The 19,589-nt window shown below is 43.1% G+C and overlaps 1 protein-coding gene across 3 annotated transcripts; it reads left to right on the plus strand.

Annotated features, from left to right (window-relative positions):
• The first annotated feature begins 1,296 nt into the window (after window positions 1-1,296).
• cfap184 (cilia and flagella associated protein 184) lies at window positions 1,297-17,656 on the plus strand. Of its 3 annotated transcripts, none has more exons than XM_067974158.1 (12): window positions 1,297-1,346; window positions 2,722-2,758; window positions 4,186-4,308; window positions 4,777-5,136; window positions 5,978-6,030; window positions 7,733-7,919; window positions 9,460-9,545; window positions 10,185-10,338; window positions 12,580-12,773; window positions 13,626-13,838; window positions 14,851-14,988; window positions 15,427-17,656. In XM_067974158.1, exons 1-12 carry the CDS (start codon window positions 1,329-1,331, stop codon window positions 15,679-15,681), a joined length of 1,818 nt encoding a protein of 605 aa, XP_067830259.1. In that variant the 5' UTR covers window positions 1,297-1,328; the 3' UTR covers window positions 15,682-17,656. The 3 variants fall into 3 exon arrangements, with proteins under 3 accessions (XP_067830259.1, XP_067830257.1, XP_067830258.1); XM_067974156.1 differs by lacking the exon at window positions 1,297-1,346 and adding an exon at window positions 1,923-2,002; XM_067974157.1 differs by lacking the exon at window positions 1,297-1,346 and adding an exon at window positions 1,923-2,002 and having other exon boundaries at window positions 5,981-6,030.
• Window positions 17,657-19,589: the final 1,933 nt, after the last annotated feature.

The raw sequence follows: 19,589 nt of genomic DNA on the forward strand, positions 1-19,589 counted from the left end.
AGTTAGTTTGCTCACAAGTGAAATACCCTACATCTTTTCTGTGGTCTCAGTAAATTCAGATTTCACCTCTATGCTATAGGAGTAGTAAGTGCTATGTACATATATAACTTGAGTGACTACATCTAACTGTTCACAAATGTTTTAACTCCACCCCAACAATCTGCTTTGAATAGCTAGAATATTCTTGGTCGATAACAATGTAGGTCATGATATTTGCATACTTGCATTTATCATGCATTTTCAACAAAAAAGATGTGCAGCAACAGTACAGTAAAATAGGATACCACAAAAAGAAAAAAAATGCAATTCTATACCGCCTTTCACACCTCAGGATGTCCCAAAGTGCTTTACAACCAATGAAGTACGTTTGAAGTGTAGTCACTGTTATAATGTAGGAAACGCAGCAGTCAATTTACACACACAGTCCCATAAACCGCAATGAGACAATGACCAGATAATCTGTTTTAGTGATGTTGGTTGATGGCTAAATATTGGCCAGGATACTGGGAGAACTCCCCTGCTCTTCTTCAAATAGCGTAATGGGATCTTTTACATCCGCCTGACAGGGCAGACGGGGCCTCTGTTTAATGTCTCATCCAAAAGACGGCACCTTGAACCCACAACCTTCTGACTCAGGTGGGAGTGCTATCACTGAGCCATGGCTGACACAATATAAGATCAGGAGCAAAATATGAAACTTTTATTATACTTCCGGCATCCATGTGAGCTTTTTAATGCTGCAGAGTAAAAGGGTCATTATAGCACACCCCGATATCAAAAAACAAGAAGGACCTTTCAATCCAGTTAATCTCTAGCCTTGTTGGTCCATTATAACTGCAGAGCCTGATCTTCCATTATGCGTTTTCTAGCATTACCTGTCCTATCTGATAGATTTGATCTTCCTTTTAAATCAAAATTTCACACATCAAAAACTGTAATAAATTGAACTGCAGAAGATAAATTGCAACAAAAAAAACAAGCAACACCTTTGGAAGATTCAGGTCTAATGAAGAGTACACATCTAAATATTTGACTTGTTTTCTTTTTTCAAATGCTGCCCAACCTGTTTATTTCCAACATCTTCTGTGTTTATTTCACATTTCCAGCATTTGCAGTCTTTCCCATTATATTTTACAGTTGGATGGTAATATAAACATGTTTTAAACTTGCAACCGTAACGGAATATTTCCCTCAAATAACTGAAAATTGACTTATCCTAATGAGGCAATAATTGCCTTGGAATTCACAGTGGGCGCTGCCCCTTTAAATCCGGGGGACGATGGTGCCGCGGAGAACACTGGGATCTCCATAGTAACCGAGGCTTCAACATGGTGAAGATAAGTGAGGTAAAGAGCGAGTCAGGCGGGATTTTGGCCTTTTAACCGGGATAATTCCTTCAATCGGAGACTAAAGCGGCTCCTGTAATAAATCAACGGCCCGGCTAAAAATCCCAACCTTGGTTTAACGAGTTTAATTAAATTTGCAGCTTATTTATTACATTAAGTGGGCCGATGGCCGAGGTCCCGCCCTTGAAGCAAATCTATTGGTGGTTAAACTATCAATCAGGGTTACTCCCGCCCTCTTGGGAAGTCTATTGGTTGGTTAAAGTGATTGATGCGGTTCGCCGTGCGCTGATTGGTGATCGGGACTGAACCTTATTCCGTTTAAAGTGCAGTTCAAATTTAATTTCCACGCTTCAAAAAATAAACTTTCTGCCCTCGATTTTCTTCGCTCCTCTCCCGGGATACAGTTCTTGGCGCCCTTGAGCACCTGGTCCAAATGAGCATTCTTGATGTGTGGGCCCAGACAGTCAGTGCCAGCAGGGAATTCTCTCTCCATGGGGAGAATCAGCCCAGCCTCACCCTGCCCTCAACTTTCCTCCGCACTTTCTGGGAGGGGGTACAGGACAGGAGTCAGGAGTGGGAATCCTTTCTGACTTTCCCCCTGCCTAGCCCAGGGCTCAGAGATGAATTGCAATCCGTCCACCACTACCCCAGTAAAGGTCAGATAACTCAGCACATTTTGTCTATTTCTATCTGTACCTTATCATGTGCGAATATAAGAGAATAAATTAGAGAAAGTAGTCCCCCAATGTGTTTATTTCACTATCTAACACATTAATCTGGCAGTTTTAGTATTAGAATATCTTTAAATCTGGAAATATGCGAAATTAAATCTTAGTATTTGGAAAAAAGTGAATGCTTTTAATATCCATTTTTTACTCTGTTGCAAAAGACAGAAAAGAAAACTTTCATTTTTATACCACCCGATCATATCTCCAAGCTGTTTGCATATAATACAACAACTCTTGCTATAAAAGGGTATAGTCTTGAAAGTCACTTTGCCAGGATTAACCAGTGTTGTACCCAATTGTGTGATCAAGATGTAGTTGTTCCTGCCATGAAGTTTTCAAGCTAAACAAAACTAACTTTAAAAAATATTTGGCAGAAGTTCATGATATTGCATTAGGGTTTACGCTGGGGACAATATGCTGGCCTTTCAGTAGCTCAAGTGAAACTGCTTTGGGAACTGAGCCAGTATGCAAATTAGTTTGAAGGCTGAGACTGTCTGGTGCAATGGTTCAAACACAGACCTTCCACCTCTGTGAACTTGGGCCCAAATCCAACCTGCAGTGATGGCATGAATGGTCTTCTCTGTCTCAATCGATTTCTAATAAAAAAATTAATCCAAGCCTTTGATGCTTGTTTATTTTTTCAATAGCAACAGCCAAGAACCCACCAAACCCACTTGAAGCAAGGTGAGTTGTACTTGTGTATAAATGTAGTTCTTAAAATTTGGCTTGATTATAATTATATTTCTTACTGATTTAAAATTTTAGAGTAGTAAGTGTAATTTGCATCAAATGTTACAGTGGGTTCTCAGTTTTTAACTCAATATTGTCTTATTCAGATAAAAACAAACGTGGGAATTTTCTCAGGGGTTCCTCCTGAAAGCAAGATCTCTAACTATATAGAATCATAGAAGTTTACAACATGGAAACAGGCCCTTCGGCCCAACATGTCCATGTCGCCCAGTTTATACCACTAAGCTAGTCCCAATTGCCTGCAATTGGCCCGTTCCCTCTATACCCATCTTACCCATGTAACTGTCCAAATGCTTTTTATAAGACAAAATTGTACCCGCCTCTACTACTGCCTCTGGCAGCTCGTTCCAGACACTCACCACCCTTTGAGTGAAAAAATTGCCCCTCTGGACCCTTTTGTATCTCTCCCCTCTCACCTTAAATCTATGCCCCCTCGTTATAGACTCCCCTACCTTTAGGAAAAGATTTTGACTATCTACCTTATCTATGCCCCTCATTATTTTATAGATTTCTATAAGATCACCCCTAAACCTCCTACTCTCCAGGGAAAAAAGTCTCAGTCTATCCAACCTCTCCCTATAAGTCAAACCATCAAGTCCCGGTAGCATCCTAGTAAATCTTTTCTGCACTCTTTCTCGTTTAATAATATCCTTTCTATAATAGGGTGACCAGAACTGTACACAGTATTCCAAGTGTGGCCTTACTAATGTCTTGTACAACTTCAACAAGACATCCCAACTCCTGTATTCAATGTTCTGACCAATGAAACCAAGCATGCTGAATGCCTTCTTCACCACCCTATCCACCTGTGACTCCACTTTCAAGGAGCTATGAACCTGTACTCCTAGATCTCTTTGTTCTATAACTCTCCCCAACGCCCTACCATTAACGGAGTAGGTCCTGGCCCGATTCGATCTACCAAAATGCATCACCTCACATTTATCTAAATTAAACTCCATCTGCCATTCATCGGCCCAGTGGCCCAATTTATCAAGATCCCGTTGCAATCCTAGATAACCTTCTTCACTGTCCACAATGCCACCAATCTTGGTGTCATCTGCAAACTTACTAACCATTCCTCCTAAATTCTCATCCAAATCATTAATATAAATAACAAATAACAGCGGACCCAGCACCGATCCCTGAGGCACACCGCTGGTCACAGGCCTCCAGTTTGAAAAACAACCCTCTACAACCACCCTCTGTCATAATAAATATATATAATTAAAAATGTATTATTTATTGTTCCATAACAGCTCAATTTATTAAAAGGCATGTTTTGGTTAATGCCATCCTGAAGTGTTTGCTTTAGACCTCAGTATGAAAGAATGCAAACTGCTGTATTTTTGTCCTCATCTCAGAGGCCCTCATTGAAGAAGAAGATGAAGAGGAAAATGGGGCTTCAGGAGCTTCTCAGGTTCAGACACCTGTTACTGCTCCCCCCTTGGTGCAATTTGAGATTGAAAATGCAGCAGGGGAACAAGGTAAAAGAAAGAAATATGTATGTGGTTGAGTGTGTGTAATAAGCAAACTCAAGAATTCAGAGAAAGGTGGAAGCACCACTACTACATGGTTGGGCACTTGACCCAAAAAGGAAAGTCACACCTTCCAATCTGTGCCACTCACTTACATTTCACCAGCTTCCTTGGATCCATTAAGTTAGTTTTGTCACTTTGCATGCACATTATCAGATAGAGTACTAGAGGCTGAAATGAAAGTGAAGTGTATGGGGAATGGAGGGGAGTGAGGGGAGGAGTGATAGGACTAATTATCCTGCCTGATTCTGGACAGATAGAGAGTGGCATTGACAATAGTCATGGAGCAATTCTTGGCCTACACCGTGTTTTTAAACCTGTAAAAGATATATTCAGCCATGAAATAGTTCTGATCCATATTCCTGGTGCCTTTCAGTTCAGCTGGAAAGAATGTAATTGTTTTGTTTCTCTTTCTAGTTGCAGCGATCCCTGAAAAAGCAGCAGAAGAGGAGGAAGAACAACCTGAAGCTGTTGATGAAGCTGCAGAAGAGGAAGACTTGGTCATTGATGAGAGGAAGGAAGTAAATCTATCTCCTGCCAGTGATGGAGCTGCCCAAGAAGCTGAGGGACCTGAAAGTGATGGAGTTGTCCAAGAAGCTGAGGGACCTGAAAGTGATGGAGTTGCCCAAGAAGCTGAGGGACCTGAAAGTGATGGAGTTGCCCAAGAAGCTGAGGGACCTGAAAGTGATGGAGTTGCCCAAGATGTTCAGGAACCTGAAAGTGGTGAAATACCAGAGAAAGTATCAGAAAAACAAGATGAAACAAGTAGCAATGTAGGTATGTTGGTATGTATGAATAAGAGAGTGAGAGAGCATTTAGAAACCTACCTACCCAAGGCAACGCAGTAACTCAAGTGGCTGAGTATGTTGCCTCATGTAGGAGAATTTTTGTTTCCTAGCTAGGCTGTCAAACAAGTACCCCCATGGTATTTATCTTAAAGAAGGAGAAGAATGGATTGCCACCATTTATCTTTTCCGCTTGCGTGGTGTTGCAGTTCTTCTATAAAGCAGACTGATTCCAGAATAGTAATAACAGTTAGATGTGAAGGAATCAGCTTGAGGAAGATATGTGTTGGATATCTTGGAGGAAGAACAAAGGCAGAGGCTGGAAAGTTTAAAAAATATATAAACTTATATGCCACAATACTTTATTAGTTTTCTCTACAAAAGGAACAGGTGTAAATTTGAATTCAGATTAACAATCTTTTTAAGTTGACAAATGGAGGTAAAGGGCTAGGGCCTATAGTGTAGGACACCAACAAGATTGAAGAAGTGGGAGAAAAGACAAAGCAAGAAGTGATGATTAAAGGATAGCAAGGCTTGACTGTTCTAAGCCTATAGATTGTAGGAGGAAGGAAAGGCTAAGTGAGTTAGCTACAGTGCTGAGATGCAGGGAAAGATGAGTTGGAGTAGGAGACAGTATGTTGAGCCTTGATTTCAATTCAGTCAAATTGCAGAGAGGAGGAGGAGGAGTGTGTCGGGATTAGGAGGAACAAAGGAGAGTAAGAGGCAACATTGAATGTATAGATTTTCCACAATACTGTTTTTTTTTTCCTTGCATTTGGGCTGATCTTATTAATGTAAAGATCATCATATTAACTGTGAGTCTTTTAATTCAGAAGGAGAGACAGAAAAACCAGATGGACCGAAAGTAGCTGGAGCAAAGGCTGCTGTGAGTATCTGCTCCCATTTTTACAAAAGATTCAAAGCGTGATTAAAAAGAATATATAATCTATATATAAATTCTTATGTCCACATTTATAATGGAAACTGCCTCTCTAGGCTCGTCACACTTTAATTACACCCTCCCATCAGCAGTAGCACTGTAGCTCCTCAGTTTTGCATTTCACAGCTCCTCTGCCTGTACTGCAAAGAAACTCTTTGGTTCCAACCAACTCTACTTCTCTGCTTCCCAAATTTTTGCAAGTTTTGCTCCAATGCTTGTGTTTTCAGGTTGCTTGTCCAACATACAGTCCCGGCTGAGCTGAAATATTATACTTTATTAGATGTAACCTATATTTTAATTATCAAAAACTCTTCATTGTTACTGCAGAGGCATTACAGTCAGGCCCAATCTTGTTCTAGCCAAAATTACAGGCCATGATATTTACAGGGAGGTGGGGAGGGGAGTGCGGTAGCGAAGGGGAAACCCGAAAGCCTGAGCACACGGAGGTCCTGCCGATATTAATGGCAGGACCTCGTTATCATTTTCTTCCTACGTTTCCCGCCTGGCAGCCGGCCAGATCGATAGGCTGCCCGGCTGTGGGTGGGAAAACCAGTGGCAGGAAGCCACAGCTGGGGACCACTGGGGACGGTCCCCAGCAATCGGGAGACGTCGGAACTTGGTGGGGGGGGAGGGTGGGGGTGGGGGTGGTGTGCGTAGTCAGACCCTGGCAATCGGGAGGGAAAGATTGGTCTTGGGATTGGAGCTTGGTGGGGGGGGTGCAGAGTCTGACAGGAGGCTTGAGATCGGGGCTTGGTGGAGGGGTCGCCAACCGACCACGATTGGCAGAAGGGAGTCTGAAAGCTTCCTTGAGGGGCCGGGGGGAGGACACCTGCTCCTCCTGACCCACAAGGAGTGCTCTAAATAGCACTGACCTGCTGGAGCAGGCTGCTCCCGTCTCCATTTCACTGCCAGGTTTCCCGAGCCCTGGGAAACCTGGCTGGCAGCTGTTAAATTTATATCAGGCTCCCAACTGCACTGTGGGATCCTGATTTAAGTATGATATGAAATGTTCCACCTCTCCATGACGGGACACACGCAAGGCACGCTACCCACTGCCATAAAAGTGGCGGCAGGCACCTATGTGGTGGGTTGAACATAAGAAATAGGAGCAGGAGTAGGCCATACGGCCCCTCGACCCTGCTCCGCCATTCAGTCAGATCATGGCTGATCTTCAACCTCAACTCCACTTTCCCGCCCGATCCCCATATCCCTTGATTCCCTTGGAGTCCAAAAATCTATCGATCTCAGCCTTGAAAATGTACTTAACGACTAAGGGTTGGGGACGCGTTCCCCAGTTTTTAACTTTTAAACCTCTCTCTCCGCCCCCCCCCCCGACCCTCTCCTTCCTGTCCCGGGTGGGGTGGGGGTGGGGGAGTGTTAATATCAATGCCACAGACTTTCTAGCAGGAGTCATTGAATAACAATGAGGAGTGGGAACCTTGGCTAATTTTTCTCCCTCATTAGTCCTAGTGCTGAGGTCAATTGTATTGCTCTGAGTAAAGCTCCAGCTGAGACTAGCAGCTTCTGAACAGACTTGAGATAAAACCTGGTCAATTTTCAGGACTGTGTCCCAGTACCACACTCGGTGGTATATCATCAGTCGTATTTATACTGTTTAATCTAACAGACTTTTTCTATCACTAACCAGGATGAACAAACAAAAGAAGCGGAGAAGAAGACCTCTCCTTTGCCCACAAGTGACACCTTTTCAGAAGGGGAGAAAGAAGAACCACTGACCATCATTGGTGAAGATTTAGCTCGTGATCAAAGTCCTGTAACGGAGGAATTAGCAAAAGGTCTACCAACCTTAGAACCTGGGACACCAGAGAGAGAAGGTACTATTAGCATTGAAGTGAATGGTACAATTTCCTCTGTGCCAATGAAAAGTTATGACTTTCAATTGGTTTGGATGGTGAGATTATCATGGAAACCAGAATCACTATCATTGAGTGGCACTAGGTTGAAGAGAGAGGGTGCAGCTTCCATTGAACCATGAAAGGTACATTATCTTAGCTATGTGGAGAAAGGGGGACTATATCTTGGGACCTAGAAGAAAGAAGGGACTTTTGATGTAAGGGCACTATGGAACTTGGGACCAATGAAAGAAAAAGCTACTATCAATTTAGTGAGGTATTATAACTTGGAAAAATGTGACTGTTGCCCACAGTAAAGGATTAAAAATGCATCTCAGCTGAAGAGTTAGGTGGAATGCCTATCAGCAGGCTTGTACCTTGGAGAAGCAGTGGAGATGGTTAAAGATGTTGTCTTGCTCATAAGTCCTCTTTTCCATGGATAATCCTGGCACAGCAATGCCTACAGTCATCTAGAAATCTTTTGGATGGGTGACTCCATGCCCCCAATTGATGCAGATGGAAAAATCTATAAAAAGGGCAAAAGGGGTTCTAGGCTTCATATTATGGAGGCATTCGATACAAAAACAAGTAATAGTGAATGTTTATAACACAGTGGCCAGGCCACAGTTTGGAACACTGTGCAATTTTGGGCACCCCATTATAGAAAAGATATTGGAGCCATGGAAAGAGAGTAACATAAATTCAGTAGGATGATACCAAGGATGAGTGGGAATAGTTATGGTAAGAATCTTGGCTGCTGTCACTTATAGTCTTTAATTGGCCAGCAGGAGATCTGACAAATGTGCCAACTCTTACATGTGCCATATATTATACCTCATATCTGAGTTTCAGATATCCATGCCATCAGATCTTATGCTTAAGTGAAAATATTTCAAACTCATTCTGTTTGAGAAGCATTGGTTTCACCCTCACTAAGCACTGTAGGCACACGTCCAACTTGTAATAATTGTTGCACATCTTTCTTTAGTCTAGCTGATTCCAATCGAAGCATTATAGAGTGATTTTTCAGCTATTGGGACTTTTGAAAATCTCAGGGTGGATGTTCCTAGTCCTCTACCTGGTATACTGTATCTCCTGGGTTTAAGGAACACAGGAAAGTCTGGCAGGGAGAAGCACACACTCGTAAGGGACCCCACTTGAGGTTCTGTCCATTTAAATTAATATACAGAAATTGGGCAGGCTCCTTTACGGGCATACATTGCTCCCGCCCAGTTCTTGTGTATTTGCTGTGCCCAGGCAATCCAATGTGGCCAAATGCAGGACCAGGGAGAATCTATCCTCCCATGTTTGTCAGCTTTGAAAGTTTGTCACCTGTACCCCCCCATGTCCACACTTGCTGCTCGCAGAAGATCTTCAGGAAAGAGCCTGACTTCATTTAATAAATCGGAATAAATATTTCTAATGCTAGTGTTAGGAATGTACATTATAACTCAGAAGAGTAACAGTCAAATGCCACACCAGCCAAGATATATTTTAAAGGGTGCCTTTCATGTTTTGTTAGAGACACCCACTGAAGAAGAGAAAGACGATGAGGGTGAAGAGATACAACCAGCTATCGATCGTCTGGAGCTGGAGCACAAATATCAAGTAAATCCCCTTCCTTTTTGACTCCTCTTTCTCTAATTTTTACATGACCTCTTAGTACCCCACTCTCAGGCAGCTAATTTTGTTTTGTTACATTTTCTGCTTCACGTTTCTTTTTTTCTCTGCCCCCCGCCCATACTTTTGGATAGGGTAACTGGTCATTTATCGCAATGCATTTATGGGATATTGCTGTCATAGTTTCATATAGGGTAGCATGCCAATAAGGGAAAAAATACTCTTGAAAATTCCTCTCCAACCCCCTCAGGTGATTGAAACCAGTCCAGCAGATCCCATGGACCAAGTGTTATCTATAAAGACACTATCCTTCTCTATGATGCGATCTTTGCCCCAGTCAGGAACCGGTCCAGCTCTCTCTTGAAGGCAGAGAGTCGGCACCCACCACACCAGCTGGCAACACATTCCAGAGGCTCACTGCTCTCTGGGAGAAGAAGAACCGCCCAACATCCAGTCTATTCCTGCTCTTATATAGTTTAAACTAAAGATATTTTGTACAATGTCTAACAACAATGTAAATCCCTGATCGGGCCATGCTGATTTAATGATAAGAAGCAGTTGGGAGAGAGATTCACTAATATAAAATACAAAGGTGATTTAAGTCCTTTTTCTCCCATTATTGCTCAGATGTTATTTGTGGAACGGGAGAAGTTGAGGAACTATAATAATCAAATACAGAACAAGCTAGCTGATTACTACCACAAGAAGAAAGCGGAGGAAACGAGGAGCGAGTTAAAGAAACCCCACTCAGACTACGAGCAACGATACCTGAAGTATATGGGTAAGGGAAAAATTAGGATCTGAAAAGGACTGGTGGACACATTAAGTTAGAAACACTGTCATGTCAATTCTGGAAATGAGTTTAAATCCAATGTTGACAGAGAGGATTAAACTAACGAACCTAGCTGAATTTTTTGAGGAGGTAACTAATTTCATTAGTAATGAGTTCATTTTGGCAATATAAACTAAATGGTATAGTTTTAAAGGGGGTGCAGGAACAGAGAGACCTGAGGATGTATGTACATAAATCTTTGAAGGTGGTAGGACAAGTTGAGAAAGCTGTTAAAAAAGATTATGGGATCCTAGGTTTTATAAACAGAGGCATAGAGTACAAAAGCAAGGAAGGTATACTGAACCTTTTATAAAACATGGTGTTGGTCCCAGCTGGAGTATTGTGGCCAATTCTGGGCACCGCACTTTAGGAAGGATGTCAAGGCCTTCGAGAGGGTGCAGAAGAGATTTACTAGAATGGTTACAGGAATGAGGGACTTCAGTTATGTGGAGAGACGGGCAGCTGGGGTTGTTCTCCTTAGAGCAGAGAGGGTTAAGGGGAGATCCAGTAGAGGTGTTCAAAATCATGAACAGTTTAGATAGAGTAAATAAGGAGAAACTGCTTCCAGTGGCAGAAGGGTCGGTAACCGGAGGGCACAGATTTAAGATAATTGACAGAAGAACCAGAGGGGAGATGAGGAGAAATGTTTTTTACACAGCGAATTGTTACGATCTAGAATGCACTGCCTGAAAGGGCAGTGGAAGCTGATTCAGTAATAACTTTCAAAAGGGAATTGGATAAATACTTGAAGGGGAAAAATTTGCAGGGGAATGGGAATAGGGCAGGGGCATGGGACTAATTGGATAGCTCTTTCAAAGAGCTGGCACGGGCATGATGGGCCAAATGGCCTACTTCCGCGCAATATCATTCTATGAACAAAAATGAGCGCACATGGAATCGGAGGCAACCTATTGACATGGTAGGGAATTGGTTCGTAGGTAGGAGACAGAGAGTAGGGATAATGGGCATGTACTCAAATTGGCAGGATTTGACTAGTGGTGTCCCCCAGGGATCTGTACTGGGGCCTCAGCTTTTCACTATATTTATAAATGACTTAGATGAAGGAATAGAGAGCCGTGTATCTAAGTTTGCTGACGATATTTGGCACAGTAAATAGTGTAGATGAGAACAGAAAGTTGCAAAGGAACATTGAGAGATTCAGTGAGTGGAAAAACTGTGGCAGATAGAGTTCAATGTGGGGAAGTGTGAGGTCACCCACTTTGCACCTAAGAAAGATCGATCAGAGTATTTCTAAATGGTGAGAAGCTCGGAATTGTGAAGGAGCAGAGAGATTTAGGGGTCCAAATACAGAAATCACTGAAAGCTAGTGGACAGGTACAAAAAATATTTTAAAAGCTAATGGAATGTTGGCTTTTATTTCAAGAGGTCTGGAATACAAAGGGGTGGATGTCATGTTACAGTTATCGAAAGCTCTGGTTAGACCCCATTTAGGGTTCAGTTCTGGGCACCGCACCTCAGGAAGGATATATTGGCCTTGGAAGGGGTGCAGCGCAGATTCATCAGAATGATACTGGGGCTGAAAGGGTTAAAGTATGAGCTCTCTACACTGTCCCATCAAACAGTGCCAGGGCAGATCCAGCACAGGTTAGATACAGAGTAAAATCTCATCCGCTGTGCTTTAAAAGATGTCTCAACCCCGACCCATTAACCTAGTGGTTAGTGTATGTGTTGGATAACTAGGGGCATTAATTCAAATGCCGCACAGACAGGGAATGGGCAGCTACCCTAATGGGGGAAAACAGCAGCATATGTAGTACTAAACCATACTGACCAGAAGGTCTAAAGTTTGTTGCATAATCTGTCTGAGTTAGCTATTGTCAACAGGACAGACGGGCAGTTTGCTACAATTGGCCTAAATCCCCCTAAGCCAGGGAGGAACAAAGAAATCTGACAGGGTACCTTCATCCTGAATCCAGTGAACTCTGCCGGAAAGTGCACGTGTGTGGGTCTCATTTAAGGACAGGATCAGATTTGGGCTTGGTGCTTTCCACAGTTGAATAGCCTGCTGACTGACTGTCTAGATTTACATATAGAATGGCATGTGGGCATCTGAAGCCCAGGATAGCCTACCCTAATAAGAGATAGCACTTGGGAAAGAGGAGAAAAGTGAAGAGGATAATGAAGAGCAGGCATTTGTATCACTGACTGATGTTTGCTTGTCTGGCACAGACTCCCTGGAGAAGTTGCAGACCAAATATAGGGAAGAGCTGGTGCGATACCAGCAACAGATTGCTGATCTCAAGGCTGGGTGTGAGGAGAAACAGCAATTGACAGACTATGCATGGAAGATGTTGCAGTCTAGGAAGAAAATCGTGGCAAAGACTGCAATGAACAAACGGCCAGGAAGACATGCAGCACTACTAGTAGGTTGAACATTACTTTCTGTGGTTTCTAGGAGTGACAGAGGATGTATTGTTTTCTCAAATGTGTTACGTCCATAACAAAAGACAACAGCATAAATGATCAGCATAGATTTACTAGAATGATACCTGGACTCCATGGGTTAAATTATGAGGAGCGATTATACAAACTAGGGTTGCATTCCCTGGAATTTAGAAGACTAAGGGGTGATTTGATCGAAGTTTACAAAATATTAAGGGGAACTGATAGGGTAGATAGAAACTATTTCCGCTGGCTGGGGAGTCTAGGACTTGGGGACATAGCCTGCAAATTAGAGCCAGGACTTTAAGGAGTGAAGTTAGGAAACACTTTTACACGCATAGGGTGGTAGAAGCAAACGGCAGCTGATGCTAGCTCAATTGTTAATTTTAAATCTGAGATTGATAGATTTTTGTTAACCAAAGGTATTAGGGGACATGGAGTTAGGTCAGAGATCAGCCATGATCTCAGTGAATGGCGGAACAGGCTCGAGGGGCTAAATGGCCTACTCCTGTTCCTATGTTCCTAATTTAGAATTTCAATCTTTAGATCTCCAAACCTTGTTGGGAGTCTTGTTGTCAGGATCCTTGTCCTTTTGTTTGTGCATGTTATGCTCATCAAGTAAGAAATGTTAGTGCTGTGGAATGAGGCACTTTCTATTTTGGGCACCCAGTGTCAGTATTGAGCACTCGTAGACCAGGCTTAGATGCAGAGTAAAGCTTCCATTCTGCCCCAACAATGTTCCTTGGTCCTAAACTCAATTCTTCAATTCAAAACACAAAAAAGTAAATAAAAACAGAACTCATTGATTTTTCTCTGCGTGTATTTTTGTGCAGGAGTTGGAATGCATTCAGACCACTGAGGAGCAGAGAGAGAAGGAAATGAGGCAGATTCGATTCCTCACTATTAAGATGAAGAATAAACTGAAGTTTTATGAGCAACAGCTGAAGGCGAAGGAGGAACTGGCAGGTGGACTGAACCTGATCGACTATGAGCAGCTGAAAATTGAGAACCAGTCTTACAGTGAGAAAATTGAGGAACGCAACGAGGTAAGCGGGGACAAAGAGCTGGAAGTGAGCTCGCGCCCACCTGCTAGCTGGATGGGCCATTCAAGTTACTGTTGCAACAACTTGGTTCAGTAGACTGCTTAGAGGATAGTAAAACATTTCCCTTAAGGCCTAATGGTTAAAGGCACTGCCCACTGTAACACTAACCCATATGGACCACAAAGATGGTTTCCCAGTCTGAGTTGTCAGGTGACCCTCAGTACCCTCAGCTGGGGAAGGAAAAAATCAACCTGACTTCCCACTTCTAATCACCGTCCATTGATTTCAGTTGGACAGTATGCATTCATGGACATCAGGTGAAGACATGTTTGGGCTCAGCTGTGGAACCCCCTCACCACCGTCAAAAAGCCCACCCACACTTGCTGCTTAAGTTCACACATGAAACATGGCCATTTGAATGAGGTGGCAGACAGCAAGGGTTAGCACCTTCAGGAACGGAGAGAGAATACAGGGCAAAAAGGAGCATTTCAACATTTACTGTTTTTAAAAGAATGGAGATACTGGACTAACAAACTTTGAAATGCTCCTTTCTGCCCTGTTTCCTCTCTCTGTTCCTGAAGGTACTAACTCAGGGTCAGTTCCAGTGGATAAAAATTAGGTGTAGAAAGAATTTTTGCAACACAGCACTTTTTGGCAACAGATGCCAAACTTGCACTATGTATAATATGTCAAACAGCAGTGCCTAGTGTAGAGCCTGCTTCTAACATGGAAAAAAGATGCAGCAGAGATGGGGGCCTTAGTTTCCTCAGGACCTGAGACCTAATTTGGCCATGAGTGCAGTGAAGAGGGAAGGAAATCGGGCAGGACATGGAAACTTCGGGTCTCCACATGGCCCACCAAAATCCAATGGAGCCTGAGTCCTGGAGCAGGGGGATCTTATATCTGCCCCACACACAACCCGATTTAGTATACCTATGATTTTATACACCATATGGGCATCGAGTTAGAATGATTGATAGATTGTATTTAGCAACGTCATGTGTTTATGTTACAGGAAGTCACGAAAATGCGAAAGAAAATTGCAACTACTGTTGAGGTCATGACCCATATCAAGGAGAAACTGGAATATGTGCAGGCGGAGAATGTGGGGAAGAAAGCCCAGCTCATGGAGGTTGAGGCCATCGTGGCACAGGTACTATGGGAGCAAGCAGGTGGGGATGGGGGGCAGGTACCGGGGGGAGGGAGGGAGCAGGTGCTGTGGGGGGGAGGTGTGGGACTGCCATGCTGTGCTGTGACCTCTCGGAGTGAGGTGGAGTTGTTGCCAGTATTAGCAGGCAAACACTAAATGCAATTGCTTTTCGGGGGATATTAATCCTTTTATTTAATATGTGCCAATGCCTTTGTTGAAATAGAAGAATGTGCTTCGTGGGCTAATTTCAGTAACAGTCATTTCCAAGCTTTAATGCTGAATCATGGGCAGCTTTGAGCTGAGACCTGGCCCAGCAGAAATTGGGCAGAGATTTTTTTTTTTTCTTTTTAGAATTACCACAACCAGCTTTCACTCTTTGTTTAGTAAAGTGCTGTGAAGGCCTCTGGTCTGTAACCCAGCTTCCATTTGGGGTTATTACAGAAACGGGAAATCCTGACCAAAACCAAACAGGCGAGGGACAAAGTGCGAGCAAGTAATTTCAAGCTGAAGCAGACGTGCGGGCTGCTGTGTAACAAGGTACTGCTTCGTGACTTTGAGGAGAATGTGGACGCCATCGACAGCCTGCACCACAAACTGGAGGCACTGAAGCGACGACACGCTGACCTCACACTCGACACCTACGGCATCAAGAAGAAGATCGAGTGGGTGAAGACAGGACAGTTACAGGCTCAGTGACAGACCCTCTGGGAGGGGCTTTTCCACTTCGTTCTGTTACGATAAATGTTATATCAGCTGGTATCAGTGAGTTTATTCTTTCAGTTTAAGTAGTGAGGAACAGACACAATGGGACAGATTCTATAAATTTGGCAAGCCATGAGGTGCGTACAGCAGCAACAAGTCAGGTTCCCAACCACATCAAGACTCTGATCTTTAGCCAAGGGAACACCAACATCTCATCCAATGTACGATTTTTTAACCCGATTCTTGTCCACTTCAAAGACAACCAAAAATTTAAATCTGAGTTTTTATTTTCATTCTCTAGACATTGATGCACATTCCAATTTAACACAACCATGGCTGCTGAGTCAAGGCACTGACAGGAGGAATTGAAATCCTTTCACCCGCCCCTCCCAATTTACCGGAGAGGATCCAAATTGACAGACAGTTTTACGAATCAAACAGAACTGATGGCTGCAAAGATTAAAGTTCTGTAGTATTTAAAAATAGAACTTTACCATATAACTGCCACATAAGCAACTCAAACAACACATAGATATTTAGACATTAGACATTGCTTCTCACAATCATTGAAAACTGATAGCTACATTAATGTTCAGGCTAATGGTGAAGTAGAGCACACAGAGGCTTCTAATAGTAACCCAGCGTTGGTCTGCTTTACTATGGTTTATGTTGTATGCTGAAACATGGGCCAGTCTCTGATGCCTGGTTCGCATCTCCCAGACCGTCTGTGCAGGCCCAAGTGGTTCATGCCTCCCAGGGACAGATCACAGTGATTTCTGTAAGAAACAGAGTGAGAATTAGACATCCTTGCTCCCTGATCTAAATTCCTTTCTATGTCAATTTTCTCCTTGCACCTTTCCTGAAGCACTGACTCATCCTGAGGCACAGTTCCCTCCAGTACCTTGCCCAAGTGGTCACTGATCATGTTTGAGTGTCACTAGGTTCTTTGACCATTGGAGAGCATCACAGCCACGCCTGACATACACTTTCTAGCAGATGTCACTACATAGCAATCAGAGAGAGAGTGTGAGATTAGCCAGACTAGTGTCCAGTACTTGAAACTGAGCGGCTGCGAATGGTTTCAACGCGTACCTTGGCCGAGCCCCTCCGTTCCAGGAATGTCATCTCCAAACCTGCAGGAGAATAAGAACAAATCAATGTCTGAAACTTCAGCTCATCACAAACCACCAGAATCCCTGTTAACCCACTGAATACAACTCATCAGAAAAATTATATTTCAAAGAAAAGTTTTGATCATATTTCACTGAAGGAAGATGCTAACTGACATTTCATGTCTTATTTTCATAAAAGTATAAAGACTTGTCTCATTCTACGAAGTATTCATATGATATTGCTTTGTCTGTTAAGTGGGTTCATAGCTCTGTTAAAACAGCAGGCAAAATAATGTCATGCAGACTTGTTAAATGTTGGTACACTAATATTGTAATTCTTTTCTGGATTATTAAGTTTATCGATCATTATTTTCATTACCTTAAGACAAATGGTCTTTAAATTTAATACAGTCCTGGCATCTGGTTTGATCTATTGATTCTATGAATTGGAATCCCTTCACTGTCAGTCCCAATTTACAGGAGAGAGGATGGGATCAATGCCCTGTGCTGTTCTCCTTCGAATGCTTAACACACTCGGCTCAAATTCCGGTCTGCGCTATTTTAATGCAAGGCGATAATCCAGGTTATCACTCGCCTTAAAATAGCGCAGAGAGAAATTCAGCCTGAGCAGGTTAAGCATTTGTATGAGAATAATGCTGATTGAAATTCCTGAACTATAGTGACATTGTTTTACAAATCAAATAGAGTTATTTAGTCTGTTAGAGTTAGTAGCCAGATCCAACACTAACTTCCGAATGTAAAGTTTGAATAGACGAGTCAGCTTAGAGTCCAACTTACATGTTAATATTAATACTCAACAGAACAAAACAAATTGAAAAAATTACATTTAGAATAAATTTATTGGCTACGTTATTGGATTATGGGCAAAGATTGACTGAAATATGCTGTGATTGTCTGAACGCCTATCCCCATCACTGTGATATGTGGCTCCCCTCCGAGACCCCCCACTGTTCACTGTGATATGTGGCTCCCCTCCGAGACCCCCCACTGTTCACTGTGATATGTGGCTCCTCTCTGAGACCCCCACTGTTCTGCACCAGAGCTGTTGGTGTGAGGGTCAAAGAGATGGGTCGCATCTAAAATCCCATTCAAAAACATGACTAAACTTGCCACAGCTTCCAACCCAGGAGCTCCTAGCCCCAGTGAGTTGGAGGCACCAAGTGGCGTGGAGCCTGGCCCACACGGAGGGGTCAATCTTCACTTCTATTGCCCGGTGACTAACGGTCTCACAATGGGGTCAGTAACATTACCACCCCGTTAACACCGGCAAAGAGGCCGGCGACATTTTGAAAGGGGCCCAAACAGCTGGGTGCTCGTAGTGCCCACCGGTCCCAGGCGTTAGTGCTCACTCCAACCAAAATATTCCCAATATGGGAAAGCAAAATATATGGAGGCCCCAATCTGGTGAGCTGTATTGGGATGCCCATTTGGTGCCTTGCAGCTTGCTGGCCCGATGTTAATGAGGCCGGTGCCCCAATATCGTGGCATTTCCACTGCGGTACGGGCAATCGGCAGGCGGGCTCTGCCAATCGGTCGCCCAAAAATCAATATTGCCCCCAGGGAGTGAGGGAAGAGAGGCCGATGCTGACTTGCTCTGTGGCAAATTCATCCCAGTGTCCAACTACAACAAGGTACGAGTAGAAACCGAATAACGAATGTTGAATATCACTAGGAGGCTGACGCTGGGAATGTGTCTCTGTGTAGCCCAGTTCCTCCCTTTCACACCTGCCTTCGGAGGTTTGATCTTGAACTGCCGAATTGCTCTTTGTTTGAACTTTGGTGCCCTATTCTGGGGGAGGTGGCACTACCAGAATTATTGGTTGGTGGAATAATAGTATTCATTTTCACAGAATGGCATTAGTGAGGCAGGAAAACCTTTCCACGGATCTCACTGAAAGACAAAATATCACAATTACTGCAGAGCATTCTCCCTGAAAGGATGGGCAACTTCCCAGATTTGAAGGCAAGAAATGTCTGTCACTGCTTTCTCCACCCTGATATCAGCCAATGCATGTGACTCCTTCAGCAGCACCAACACACATGGCAACTCGAAAAGCCCTGAATATGGATCTACGACGTGAAAACATGTGACGTGTTTTCTAAATTTATTTTAGATGCCCCTAATCGCCTAGAATTTCCAGGGGCTTCTCTGGTGAGAGAACGGTGGAACTCCTGGAGAAATGGCAAAAACAGTTAAAAGCAGTTGATTACTTAATTTCTTCAGGGTTTCTGCCTAAGGTACATAAGATCAGGACAACCCATGGTAATTCAGGGCAAGTATCTACTACCTGACCTTGTAGTCAATGAGTGATAAAATCAATTAAAATCCAGTACTTAAAGGGTTAATCCGCTGTTGTTAAACTATACGATAACCTTCTCATTCCCTGCGGCGACTCTTTGCGTTTAATTGTAGAATGTCTCCCCTGTTTAATTCTGTACCAACAGCAACACACAGTGATTCTTATTTAATCTAAACCAGGCTAACATTTTACAAAAATCCTGGACAAATACCTTACAGGATGAGCCAAAAGCTTTAAGAAAGTGTTAGTCTAAGACATAGACGGTGACACAGACGGTGACAAAGACAGCGACACAGACAGTGACACTTTCTGTGTCTCCTTTATGTCTGATTTCTCTCATTATTCCTCCTTTTGGCTCACGTGAATATCCTTTCTGCCTTTTAAACATTTTCTGTTCCACACCTAAGCATTTTACAGGTGACTCTATTTCTTTTGCTCTGTATGTGGTTGCTGTGTTTTTTTAAATGTT

The sequence above is a fragment of the Heptranchias perlo genome, chromosome 40 (assembly GCF_035084215.1).
Source record: "Heptranchias perlo isolate sHepPer1 chromosome 40, sHepPer1.hap1, whole genome shotgun sequence".
Taxonomy (NCBI): Eukaryota; Metazoa; Chordata; class Chondrichthyes; order Hexanchiformes; family Hexanchidae; genus Heptranchias; species Heptranchias perlo.

Excerpts from the sequence above, each read along its gene's own strand:
- cfap184 (XM_067974156.1), top strand. The coding sequence starts at position 1,967 with ATGAATTGCAATCCGTCCACCACTACCCCAGTAAAG. Across the intron at positions 6,031-7,732 it reads TAGCTGGAGCAAAGGCTGCT|GATGAACAAACAAAAGAAGC; the intron begins GTGAGTATCTGC and ends ATCACTAACCAG. Across the intron at positions 14,989-15,426 it reads TTGAGGCCATCGTGGCACAG|AAACGGGAAATCCTGACCAA; the intron begins GTACTATGGGAG and ends GGGTTATTACAG.